Source organism: Sinocyclocheilus grahami, unplaced genomic scaffold, assembly GCF_001515645.1.
Source record: "Sinocyclocheilus grahami isolate Dianchi unplaced genomic scaffold, SAMN03320097.WGS_v1.1 scaffold1411.1, whole genome shotgun sequence".
NCBI lineage: Eukaryota > Metazoa > Chordata > Actinopteri > Cypriniformes > Cyprinidae > Sinocyclocheilus > Sinocyclocheilus grahami.
This window is the reverse complement of record NW_015506590.1, coordinates 52,034-66,078: the sequence shown is the minus strand read 5'-3', so window position 1 is coordinate 66,078 and position 14,045 is coordinate 52,034. Positions and strand designations below refer to the sequence as shown.

Sequence of the window (14,045 nt, the reverse complement as noted above, 5' to 3'; positions counted from 1 at the left end):
GTGTGAGTGTGTGAGAGTGTGTGAGTGTGTGAGTGTATAAGTGTGTGAGTGTGAGTGTGTAAGAGTGTGTGAGTGTGTAAGAGTGTGTGAGTGTGTAAGAGTGTGTGAGTGTGTGAGTGTGTAAGAGTGTGTAAGAGTGTGTGAGTGTGTAAGAGTGTGTAAGAGTGTGTAAGAATGTGTAAGAGTGTGTGAGTATGTAAGAGTGTGTGAGTGTGTATGCGTGTGTGTGTGTGTGTAAGAGTGTGTGAGTGTGTAAGAGTGTGTAAGAGTGTGTGAGTGTGTGAGTGTGTGAGTGTGTAAGAGTGTGTAAGAGTGTGTGAGTGTGTGAGTGAGTGTGTGTGTGTGTGTGTGTGTGTGAGAGTGTGTGTGTGTGTGTGTGTGTGTAAGAGTGTGAGTGAGTGTAAGAGTGTGTAAGAGAGTGTGAGTGTGTGTGTGTGTAAGAGTGAGTGTGTGTGTGAGTGAGTGTGTGAGTGTGTAAGAGTGTGTGTGTGTGTGTGTAAGAGTGAGTGAGTGTGTGTGTGTGTGTGCACATGTGGAAACCAAGGTGGAAATGGTGTTGTTTGTCTCCCATGAATTACTAATGATAAGATCGACTAGAAAAACCACAGAAACTGAACTTCTGATGAATAATACGGTCATATTATTCGATATATTTGATTGTAGTAATTTGATTATTTTTTTTCTCCCAATGGCAGTAATAGTGCTTCTAGTAGTTCAACCGTAAACTTTTTAAAGTGCACCATTTCCTGAGAAAGAGCTGTGGATTGTTTGTTTGTTTGTGAGTGCGGTTTGTTCAGGTCCTCTGAATCATGCAGTCTTTATCTGATCTCTGCGTTTGCTTTACTCAGACTCTTACTAACAGCAGTCTTGAGTTGAGTTCACTGAGGGCCATCTTTAGCGGGACGTTTACATGTTAGTGAGTAGTTTCATGTTTAAAATTGTATTTGTGATTTTACATGAAGCTTTAATTCATTTGATGGACTTTCGTTTTGAACTCTTAATGCATTTAACATATTTGAGATCCTTTTTTGACTAAATCCTGAAGAATGAGTTCCACATGAAAACCAGAAATATTTGGGCTGAAAATGTGTTTATCACATTCTTTCGTGAGTGATTTATTTGGAGTATTTGTGGAACACATTCCTCGTGGAGATCCCCTCCTCACTTCTGAACGCATGTTGTAATTTGTAGTGTTATAATGTAGTGCTTATTCACATGTGTTTGCTGACTGCACTCATACGTGCTTTCATCCATTTTCCAAACTGTCCTATAGATTCCAGAGCCCATCGGAAACACCCTGGATGGTTCAGACCACAATGTTGTGACTTGCTGTTAAAGGGGTCATGACATAAGAAATCAAATTTGCCTTGATCTTTTGGCACATGGGAGGTCTTTCACAGGGGGCACAAACATTTGCATAAACACGCCTCCAGAGCAAGACATCGTCGAATAGTCTTCTTCTCAGCATAGGCCCCACCCACTGGTGTTCAGTCGCTTGATCCTGCTGAATGAGAGCGTAGCGTCAAAAGCACATAGAAATAACATCTCTGTTTACTGTATCTCGTCTACACTGGATACAGTAAACAGATATGAGTCTGTCGTCAGGACAAATGCAGTGAAAGAACGTTCGCTTTGACGCATTTGGTTTAAACAGCTCGTTCACATCTTTGCACGGATATCAGAAGGATCCCAGCATAAGGAACAAGTGGATAGTTTATTTTAATGGCATCCCGGATCGTGTCTGAGGATTTTGTTTTGTAATCGAGGCACAGTGTCATGGAGAGTCTCAAAGAATCATTCGTTGAAAGATGAAGCAGCGCTAGATCTGCATCACAAACCGAAGTAAATGATCATTTTGATCATGTTGTCAAAACACTGGCATGCAATAGCGAGGGGGCGTTGAGGCTTTTTCCTATGCAGTGACGTTAGCCAATCACAACAAGCCTTAAAAGACCCGCCCCTTAAAACAGGTCACTTCAGAGAGAGGGTCGGAATGAGGGTTGAAAATAACCTTTTTTTTAAAAATCCATGTCATGACCCCTTTAAATTCAGCTTTTGTGAGCGTACACACTAGACTTTACAGGATTTGAAACTGAGCGTCAGAACGCATCTCTAGTGTGTGTGTGTGTGTGTGTGTGTCGCGCTGACGGTGACGTGTTCTCTCTGTAGAGTGGGTGTTTGTGAGCGCTGTGCTCGTGGGCAGTCTCCTGGTCATTCTGCTGGTGGGTGTTTGCTGGTGTCAGTGCTGTCCTCATTCATGCTGCTGTTACGTGAGATGCTGCTGCTGTCCAGACACCTGCTGCTGCCCTCGGCACTGTGAGTCCCGCAAACACACCATCATGCCACCGACACGCGACCGTAGTCTGACTCTGTCTCTCTTAAACAGTGTATGAAGCAGGAAAGGGGATCAAGTCAACTCCACCCACACCTATTCCCATGCTCCATCCATACTACATACCTGGGATGCCCACCATGGTGCCCATCGCTCCACCCTCCCTCATTGACCCGAACCTGTCCACTGCACCATCACTGGAGAACAGCGGCTCAGGTGAGTGCAGGTGTGAGCCTGGTGATTACTGAGCTGCTGCACAGTATTAGATGCTCCAAAACCACAACGTGATTTACTGGCACATTATCCAATTGATTTACCACTGCAGTATTTCAGAGTATTTTTTTAAGAACTTAAAATGAGTTTGAAGTGAAGGTAATAAATCTGCAGACAAACCGATATGTTGTTTAGATTTAGTTTACTATGGAGTTAAATCAATGCCACATATACTTGCAAAAGAATTGAAGTTTTGCAAATGAAAATGAAAGTATTGAGAAAAAATAAATGAGCAAAACTTGCAACACGCATTTTCCATGGCCATAGCTACTAATTTATTTGCAATGCTGCTTTTATTTTGCATTTCAGTCAAGTTTGCGATAACGTTTTTTTGACATATACTTGCAAAAGAATTGAAGTTTTGCAAATGAAAATGAAAGTATTGAGAAAAAATAAATGAGCAAAACTTGCAACACGCATTTTCCATGGCCATAGCTACTAATTTATTTGCAATGCTGCTTTTATTTGGCATTTCAGTCAAATTTGCGATAACGTTTTTTTACACCCCCATGTCAAAACAATGCAATTCTTTATTTTGGTTTGCAAACCTTTTTTCTCACAATACTTCATTTTCTTTTGCAGTTCTTTATTTTTGTTTGCAAAAAGCACATTTATTTTTTCTCAATGCTTTCATTTTCCTTTGCAAAACGTTCTTTTCTTTTGCAATTCCTCAATTCTTTTGCAAGTGTATGTGGCTTTGATTTGACTCCATATTTAACATTATGACTGAAGAAATAGAGATTGCACTTGAGCACAAATGTGCCGCGGTGTGTTGTATTAAACACATACAGGCCAAGTAAAGCCTTCCTGCATTCCTGCTCCTCCCTGCTTGGTTTGGGTAAATCCACAGGGTTCTTGGAACTCGGATCAAGTCACGAGCTCAAGCCTCTGTTATGGACTGCAAACCAAATCTGTCCAAGGATTATAGTATGTAATGACTGTGTATTGCAAGCAGTGTTGTTTGCGCAGTATCCCACTGAAATGCTCCATCGAGTGTGGATTTGAGTGTGGAAAAAATGTCATTCTATCTGAGTACAGGATTATTTTAAAATGGCCTGAATGACCAAAACCAATATTCTTACAACACACTCGCGGTGTATCTCCTGTAGTGCGGAGTGGTTTCCATCTGCAGCCTGCGTCAGATCAGAGCTCTCTGAAGGTGCTGCAGTTCGTGGAGAAGCAGCTCGCTCAGTTTAACCCATCACTGACGCTTAGCAGCAGTCAAAACTGTAAGACACAAACACCGTTCAGATGCATGATCCAATCCACACACTCCGCTTCTCTGTTCTCCTGAGCTGCATGCTTGACGCTACCTGTTCCTCTGTGTTCCTGTGTTCTCTAAAGCAGTGGTTTTTAAACTCTTTAAGAGAGACCCTGTGTTAATGTTAACACACCAGTCTCGAGTCCCACAGAGGACTCCGGAAGGAATCAAATCACTGTAGGTGCTTCTGTCATGCATATCTGTTTTGACATATATTTTGTCCAGTCCATTGTTATGATTATCACTATGTCAATCATTGCGATTTTAATAGGGAATCTCCCATTCATATGCGGATGTGACTCCCAAAACTTTGCAGAGTGTTCGTCACGTTGGTCCTCTTAGCAGCATGAAAAACATTCAAATTCTGAATGGATTATACCCAAGAAAGTGTGCAAATAGCACTCCCTTAATAATCAGCTGTCACTCATCACAAAATTCTGTTATAATCAGTGAATCTCCCTACACTGCACAATAAATCTATTATTTACATCAAGTCTACACTTTGTTTGTTATGATGAGAGGAATAGCTTGCAGAATTCAGGACTGAACAGACGTTTTGATTATCTGAAACACCTCTGATTAGACGTTGTGTTCAAGAAATCAACAGATACTTCTGTGATTGGCTGCACTGCTCAGCGCTATAAAATACATTGTAATAAGAAACCTTTGAAGATCTCTAGAGCGCAAACACAGAGAAACAGATACGCACTGGAATCTGCTTACTCTCATTTTGTTGTTTGTTTATTTTGTTGTTAACGTTTGCCGGTTCCTGCTTTCTTCTTCCCTGAGTCTTGAGCTTTGTTACATACATATATTCATTTTCCTTAAATCATCCAGGCGACCCACCCGAGCGTCGTGAAAACCACTGCTCTAAAGCTCCTTGTACTTCACTTTTCTCATGTTCTTCAGGCTTTTCTTGTAGTGCTCTAAATTCTGCTTAGTGTTCCTGATATAAATGTTGTATGCATGATCACAATACTTGCGAGAGCAGAACAATTAAGATCAAACTTTCTAATGTATAGGTCTTCAGCCCTGGTCCTGGAGACCCACTGTCCTAATGAAACACACCTGAACCAGCCAATCAAGTTCTTCAGGATCATTAAAAAAATCTCAGGCCAGGTGTGTTGAGGAACTGGGTGGGTCGCCAGGAGCAGGGCTGAAGACCTAAGCTGTCAGAGACGTCTGTGCTGATTTCTGTTCATTTGCAGCCTGCAGTATGTCCCAGCTGAGTTCGTTACATGATGTAGAAACCGACTTCCGCCAAACCTATCGACAAGTCCAGAAGAAGGCTTTACCAGCCATTCCTGATCTTGATGACCCCGCTGACCTCCGGGCCACAGATTTATCTCCCGTTCACGAGGGAAGATACACACGACAGCCACAGCACAGAAATCGTGTGGCGGATGAACGCCCCAGGTAACAGACGGTCGAGATGTAGTAGAGCCTTGTTGTTACTACGAGCAGATCACAGCATTGACCAGTGTTGGGGAAAGTTACTTTTAAAAGTAATGCATTACAATATTGCGCTACTTCCTAAAAAGTTACTAATTACGTTAGTTACTTTTCATGGAAAGTAATGCATAACGTTACTTTTGAGTTTATTTTTAAATCTGGGCAGGGCTTGTTTGTTTTTAATATAAAAAAGATATTTTACAAATGTAAATACACTTTCATATTTTCATAAATACACTTTTCAGACCAAAAGTGAAGTGAACGCGCCTCAGGCTGAAGGAAATGTAAATTCTCGTCTGTACAGTAGAGGGCGCCGCTCAAACTAATCACACGAAGAATATGAGGCAGGAGAAGAAAGTTCAGCACTATTCAGCAATAACTAAAATAAAACACAAATGTGTAATTTTTGCCTAGCATGGTTGAATTTGATCATCGAAGGTCAGCAGCAAAGACATTGGTTAATAAAATGGGATTAAATACATAAATGATATTTGTCTTTTTTAACATTTAATAATTGCAGGATTGTATAATATTCTGAGTTTGCATTTGACAGTATTTATTGATTGTGAGGAGCACTGAATGTGTTTGTGTGCAGTGAGATGAGTAAACACATGTTGATATTGAGTCTAGAACTACAGTAAGATCATGTTCACACACAACACTGCACTCACTCCTGATTTCTGTCACCATGGCAACACCAGAGCTGTCACTCAACACATGGAAACAAAGTAACTGTTACTTATTTAAAAAAGTAACTCAGATATTTCCTTCTAAATTAAAAAGTAGTGCGTTACTTTACTAGTTACTTGAAAAAGTAATCTGATTGCGTAAATTGTAATGAGTTACCCCCAACACTGGCATTGACCATCTGTGTTCCAGGTGGAACCCTCGCTCGGAGCACCTGCAGAGGAAGGCGTTCCTGGAACGAGGACGGACTGGATCTGTGGATGAGCTGGAGGAGTTTGCGATGGCATATATGCAGCGAGGACGTCACGGTGACGTCGGAAACAGGGAGGACGACTACAGAGAGCGAGAACGGGATCGTTACCCGTTTTATTGTTCCAAGGCCAGTCCAGCGAGACGTCCCCCCAGCCCTCCGCCCTTACCTGGAAACAAGCGGGACACTTGGGACAACGGTCAAGCCCAGCGGGATCCACGAGAGCGGGATCAGAGCGCAAGAGATCGCAGGCCAGACTACGACCGTGCCCTTCTCAACAGTTTATTTGAACGTAAAGCTAAAGCTGTGAAGAGCAGCGCTTCAAAAGCGGGACAGACCGAAGACGACTCGGACACGCCTTCCAAAAACAGCTCCAAAAAGAGTAGTGAGCGTTTCCACAGCAGGACTCCCAGCAACCAGTCCCCTCGGCAGCGGACTGCAGAGGACAATGAATCTCTGCCGCCGTACACAGAGGAGCTGGAGCGTTCCCGCGGAGCCGAGTCCGGACAACAGCCATTCAGATACACACGCTCCGGTCCCGGGCCTGAGGAGCAGAACCGCCCTCGGAAAGTGGTGAGTTATCTGTAGACTCTTTGTGACTTTACTGCTCCATTGAAAGGGGGAATAAAACCCTCACAGCACTGTGGACCTGAGTTTGTCTCGCATGTAAATGGATGCATTGGTGCAGTGAAAGAAAAGCACCAAAGGTCCACAGAATGAAGCCACTTCAATCAAAGCAAGGCTGTAGAAAGGCCTTTGAAAAAGGTCTCCAGAGATTTGAAGAATGTAGTCCTGAAACCCTCCAACACAACTGGTAACATTATTGAAAAACGTTGGAAGTTATTTCAAAAAGAGACCTCAAGTATGAAGGATCCTTTGAAAACAGTCCAGTACAAGAGAGAATCCAGAGAAGCACTCTATAAGATTTCCTCTTGCTAGTCATCATCCTTACCATTTATTTCGTTCATATCTCTTGTAGACATTTTTTGATGAACAAAGCACGCAGTTTGATTCCGACCTAGGCCTTTCAATCACGGTTCGAATTGTACCTCGATTTGACAACAGAAAATAAGCTGTACACAGGTAACAAGAATGTCAATAAATCAACCCTGCCTGCTTGCTGCTTAATTCCTCGTCAAATTGTATTTGGATCACAGTTTAAACGGTGTATCGGCTCTAACACGACTAACCGTATTGACCATAGAAACGGTCCCAGAGATGTTAGGAGTCTAGAAAAAGAGGCTAAAAAGATTGAACAAATGTGTAGCAGAAAGCAAACATGATGAAAGACACTTCAGTATTTGCTGCAGATGCTCTGTGGATAGTTCTGGGGTCGGTGCGAGTTCAGTTTGTCGATCGCTGCAGAAAATATTTCGTCCTTTGATACGCACTTATCGCCCACAGACTTCCACTGTAAGATGATGTTTCTGCTTTTACAAACACAGATGCTGCAAATAGAGTTTAACAATCATTACATTAGATCCAACTGTAAAACGCTACTGTAGACGCTCACCAGAGACACCACCGAAGCGAAAGCGCTCCAGTTGTGTGCATAAATACTAGTGCCGTCAAACGATTAATCGCAAATTAATCAGATCCAAAATAAACGTTTTTGTTTGCATAATATATTTGTGTGTGCTGTGTATGTTTATTATGTATATATACAGTAAATACACACACACATACAGTATATATTTTGAAAATATTTACATGTCTATATTTATATTCATATAATTTATGATACATAAATATATTTAATATATAACAACATATTTTTCTGAAATATATACATACATGTGTGTGTATTTATACAGTATATACATAATAAATATACACAGCACACATAAATATTATGTAAACAAAAACTTGCTTTGCGATTAATCATTTGACAACACTAATAAATACAGGTGGAAATCTTATCGAGTGCAGCTTGGAGAATCAGGCAGCTCTTCAGGGTTTGACTTTGTTTCATTTTAATTTTTGTGTGTTATTTCATTATAATGTAACATGTCTGGTCCTAATAATTCCAGAATAATCACTGACAGCGCTTCACCTGCCGCTCTCACCGCTAGACGAGACTAATCTACTCACACGGACTCGGCTGGCTGCTTCTGCTCACTCTTCTGTCCTCTCTTTGAACAGAGCACTCTTCTGAGCAGAGACTCGCTTGTAGTTTGATGTGTCAGACGTCTCCACCGCCGGCTCGCACCCCTGCTGCAGAACCCTAGCGCTGAGGAAGGCAGGTTTGTGCGCTACTGAAATGTGTTTTACAGCCATGTCTGAACAAATATAACTTCCTCACAGCTTTGACTTTGAGCGTACAGTTTGAGTGGATTTGTGTTTGATGAAAGCTTTTGCCACACAGTGGAATGATGAGGTTTACACTGAGCGTTACTGGATGTAAAATATGAGGTTAACATACACAAACTTTTGGGATCAGTAAGATTTTTTATCTTTTTTAAAGAAGTCTCTTATGCTCATTAAGGCTGTATCTATTTGATCAAAAATACTGATTTTTTTTTTAATTTTGTGATATATTATTGCAATTTAAAATAATATTAAAATGTAATGTATTTCTGTGATGCGCAGCTGTATTTTCAGCATCATTCCTCCAGTCTTCAGTGTCACATGATCTTCAGAAATCAGTATAATATGCTGATTTATAATTAATGTTGCAAACTGTTGCGCTGCTTAATCATTTTTGGGACCTGTGATACTTTTTTCTTTGATTCTTTGATGAATAAAAAGTTAAAAAGAACAGTGTTTATTGAAAATAGAAATTTTGTGTAATAATATACACTACTATTCAGAAGTTTGGGGTCAGTAAAGGTTTTCTTTCTTTTTTAAAAAAAATGTTTATTCAGCAAGGATGTGTTAAATGATAAAAAGTGATTGTAAAGACTTATATTGAAAAGATTTCTATTTCCAGTAAATGCTTTTTTTTTTTATTTTACTTTTTATTCATCGAAGAATCAAAGAAAAAATTATCACAGGGTCCAAAAAATATGAAGCAGCAACAGTTTCAGCTCTGATAATAAATCAGCATATTATACTGATTTCTGAAGATCATGTGACACTGAAGACTGGAAATTCAATAGGAAACTAATACTATTAATATTTCACAATATTACTGTTTTTTTCTGTATTTTTGATCAAATAAATACAACTTTAATGAAATTAAAAACATGAGCAATCTTGTTGATCTCAAACAAACGGGACAGTCTTTTCCATCTCGTGTATAATCTCAAAGTGCTCTCTCTGTATGAATGGAGTTAAATTCTGCTAAATGGTTACATTCTGACAACATATCTCACACATTCGTAAAAACAAGACACTTGCTAACTAATTAATATTATTGCAGATCTTGTTATACACATGCTTTTATCAGTATTATAAGATACAGACCATTATTTTCTAAGTAACAAATGATGATATTGTGTATTTTTGGGGATGACACTGGTCTTCATAAGCAAAGCTGAGCAAAGATTTAAAGATCGAGAAGAAGATTACAGTGAGTGATTTGGTTTCAGTGGTTTGTCAGAATGATCAGCCAAACTCATCATGTTATATAAAGAAGAAAGGGCTTTCACTGAACGAGCGTCTCAGTATAACGCGCAGCTGACTACAGTCTAACGCTTCAGTATTAGTAGTGAAAAGCAGCCTCCCGTACGTTGAGTTGGTGTCAATAGCTTGAGTGTGAGGCGTCTGGAGACGAGATGAGCTCATCCAGAGTCAGTCTGGAGATCAGACATCATTAGAGGACTGACTTCACCTGCACTGCCTTTACTAATCACTCTAGCCTTCTCTACACATGCTTTATGTAAGTTATCTGTACCAAACAAAGTGATTTTATCCCCATACTTGAGAAAACGGTTAATATAATTACTATTTTGCCTATGAGGACTGAAAATCATGTTTATGCAACGGTTTACATTTTTTTTGTTTTCACATGTTTGCTGCCTCATGAAATATGTGTATGATCTGTATGCAGACCCAGTTATATTAACTGCATCAAATGAATTTCAGTAAAAACTTGACAAACCCTACTCCTAACAGACTCATGTGTGTTTTGTAATTGTAAACTCTTATATCACTCTTGTTGTGTTTGTGTCGCTGTAAATCAGTGTGTGTGTGTAAGTGTGAGTCATGAGGCTCTTTGTTCATTGTTTAGACAATAGTGACGCACTGAACACAACAGTTTTGAGATGGAAACCTCGCACAAACACGCGTACACATGTGCGCGCACACACAAACACACTCACTCACTCTCTCACACACACACACACTCTCTCTCTCACACTCTCTCTCTCACACACACACACACACACTCTCTCTCACACACACACACACTCTCACTCACTCTCTCTCTCACACACACACACACACACTCTCTCTCACACACACACACACTCTCACTCACTCTCTCTCTCACACACACACACACACACTCTCTCTCACACACACACACACTCTCACTCACTCTCTCTCTCACACACACACACACACACTCTCTCTCACACACACACACACTCTCACTCACTCTCTCTCTCACACACACACACACACACACACACTCTCACACTCACTCACTCTCTCACACACACACTCACTCACACACACTCACACACTCACAAATAATTTTCACATGACGACGTCCCCGAGTGGCCTCAGAGTTGTCTGATTTAGCTCTTGCTGTAGATTGTGCAGCCAACAAAACATTTAAAATGTATCTTTACAAAACATCTTCAAATGGACAAAAAAAATTAGACATGACTAAGACATTAAGTCTTAAGACTGTAATTCCAGCCTCATGTTTTAGTAAATATCACACCTGCTCTGATGCTCCATGAGATGACTGACAGACTGAAAGCTATTTTGCTCCACATGTTTCAAGTGTGTGTGAGTGTGGGCCCTATTTTAATGATCTAAGCCAGGGGTGTCAAACTCAGTTCTCGGAGGGCTGAAGCCCTGCAGAGTTTAGTTCCAACCCTGCTCCAACACGCATATCACATAGTTTTCAAATAAGCCTGAAGGACTTGATTAGTTGGATCAGGTGTGTTTAATGATGGGAAAAATGGTCTGCACACCTGGACGCGTGGTCTAAACTGGTTGTCCCTATTCTAAGTAAGTGAGTAATGGGCGTGTTTTGGGCGTAACGTGCAATAAACCAATCAGAGTCTCATCTCCCATTCTCTTTAAGAGCCAGTTGCGCTCGCGCCATGGCGAATTCGCTATTTGCACGGAAGAATTAGCAAGTGCAAAGACAGAACGCATCTGCAGAGATGAAACGGAGCTGCACGTGGGCGAGCAAATAGGTAGCCTAATTCTGATACATGCAATGACTATCCATTATGACATGTAGGCATTTTTATATTTATGTAGCCTACACAATAATAATATTTTACATTGTAATCCTTTAATTTTTTATATTTGGCATGTTTGTGTGCCGCTGCGCGTCCCTGTGTGTATATCCGCCTATACTAACGCACTCTTTCAATAACAAAACAAATAAATATTGTGCCAGACTTTAGACCAAGTTTTGTTGGTCAATGGCGCGGTCTATTTCAGTTGCCTCAAAATAGCAACACGCCAGCAATGCGCCTGAACACACCTCGTTTTCAGATCAGCACGCCCATGAGCGCACTAATGAGCGCAAATTCATTTGCTATTCAAAGGGGTCATATGATGCTTCTAAAAAGAACATTATTTGGTGTATTTGGTGTAATGAAATGTGTTTATGCAGTTTAAGGTTAAAAAAAACATTTATTTTCCACATACTGTACATTATTGTTTCTCCTCTATGCCCCGCCTTTCTGAAACGCGTCGATTTTTACAAAGCTCATCGTCTGAAAAGCGAGGTGTGCTGTGATTGGCCAGCTATCCAGTGCGTTGTGATTGGCCGAATACCTCAAGCGTGTGACGGAAATGTTATGTCCCTCACCATACTGTGATGCCTGCGGCAACCACATGTGACGACCCCGGGCTGGACTCTGCTTCGTCCACAGTGAAAGCCGATCCGGCGATCCACAGCACTAAGTTGATGTATTTCCTCAGCGACCAGCACGGATCAGCTCCAGGCATGACGAAGCGGATATCGTCCTCTTCTGGAAGACCAAACAAAGTAGTTTAGCTTTCACAACGAAGCACACAGCGCCTTCACGACATGGCGGCGGCAGCAACGATACTACAGCGAGAATAAAAGCTACACCTTCTTTCTTTGGGTGAACATTTGGGCGGCGTTATGCAAATCTTCCCACATAGTGATGTAGACATGTGGGGGCGTGTTAGAACGAGCCGTTTTAGGTAGGTGTGGCTGACTCTTAACTTTTATAAAGAATATCTCTTTGGTTTTGAGACTTTAGTCTTTGCAACTTTACAGATCTTCTTTATGCACCAAGAGCTTGTAACACTCCAAAGAGAAAGGAACAATTGAAATGGCATCATATGACCCCTTTAAACAACGTGGCGCAGGAGGTGAAAATGATAACTGCGTCGGGCTGAAACTAGCAAAAAATACTTGTCGCGCAGAGTGTATGATAGGGCCTTTTGTGTGTGTGAGAGTGTGTTAAAGTGTGTGTGTGTGTGTGTGTGTGGTCAGGTTACACCCACAGCACTGCTGATGAGACTCGGATGCTGGGTCTGAGGGCCAGAGATCAGTGATTATCTCACACCATCTGCTGGAGACACCAGGATCTTCAGCTGATCTCAGGCCTGTGCTGGACGAACAGAAAACTAATCTGCCTGAAACTATCAGCAAACAGCACTATGACATCGTTTGTATATTATGTTAATATTATTAACATACTATTTATTCAAATAAATTAACAAATTCTTGTCATTTATGTATTCTGGGGGTGAGTGAGTGAAGGCGTTAATGATGTATGAATGTCACCTTCAGATCTGATTCCTCTCGAGTTGATTGGATTCTTTGTTTATATGGATTGAGCTGGTACAAACTGAACGTGTTTCTTTCAAAGCCTGTTGAGAGAAAATCATGATAAAATGTCAGAGAAACTCTGCTGTCCTACCAAACCCCAGCAGTCTCGGATAACATATGAGGTTATTACATTCCCAAACTACTAAAGCAAAGCCTGTGCCTAAAACATTACTCTCCTCACCCGTCTGAAACTGCTGTCGCTGTAGGACACTTACAGAAAGGATTTTCAGAAAAAGTGATTTTTTTTTTTTACTGGATATTAATTTTCTCATCCAATTTTAAGAGCCGCTGCCTCAGAGATTGTATCATGAAAATTTTAAGGGGGTCTGAATACTTTCCATACCCACTGTACATTACATATTAAAAAGTGATATCCCTGCTGAAAAAACAATAGAACCATCACAGAAAATTCTAATGGTTTCCTTTACAAATACCATCAACTTTTAACCATTAAGAATGGTTTTCTGTAGCGTGTTTTGGGACATATTCCATTAGGATTTTTTTTTTTTTTTTCAAGCCACCGACAGAAGATGACCAGTCACCAGTAGAGAGTAAGTCCCATTACAACCAGTATAACCATTACACATTCTGTGGTGTCTATTGTTTTTTTCAGCAGGGTTACAGTGATGTTGATCATAATGTGAGTGATTAGATTTGTTTGTAAGAAAACACAATGAGACAAACTTCATAGTAAAAGTGTGTTTACATACAGACATCCTAACAAATTGGACGCATATTTATCATTGTTTTAATGAAGTTTCGCGGGCTGCTCGTGTTACCTGTGCGCGCAGACACCTGTGCGCATGCGCGCTGTGTGATGTACCTGTTTGTGGGTGGAGTACTGATGATGATG

General features: G+C 40.8%; 1 protein-coding gene across 3 annotated transcripts in view; it reads left to right on the top strand.

Moving 5' to 3' along the window:
* The window catches only part of LOC107570080 (immunoglobulin-like domain-containing receptor 2), a 22,363-nt gene extending 13,681 nt beyond the window's left edge, over window positions 1-8,682 (top strand). For all 3 annotated transcript variants that reach the window (XM_016256280.1, XM_016256279.1, XM_016256278.1), the window contains 6 exons: window positions 2,170-2,316; window positions 2,387-2,548; window positions 3,715-3,834; window positions 5,075-5,282; window positions 6,198-6,828; window positions 8,398-8,682. In XM_016256280.1, coding sequence (XP_016111766.1) covers window positions 2,170-2,316; window positions 2,387-2,548; window positions 3,715-3,834; window positions 5,075-5,282; window positions 6,198-6,828; window positions 8,398-8,433 — 1,304 coding nt within the window. In that variant the 3' untranslated portion in view covers window positions 8,434-8,682. The remainder of the gene's footprint in view (window positions 1-2,169; window positions 2,317-2,386; window positions 2,549-3,714; window positions 3,835-5,074; window positions 5,283-6,197; window positions 6,829-8,397) is intronic.
* The last annotated feature ends 5,363 nt before the right edge of the window (window positions 8,683-14,045 follow it).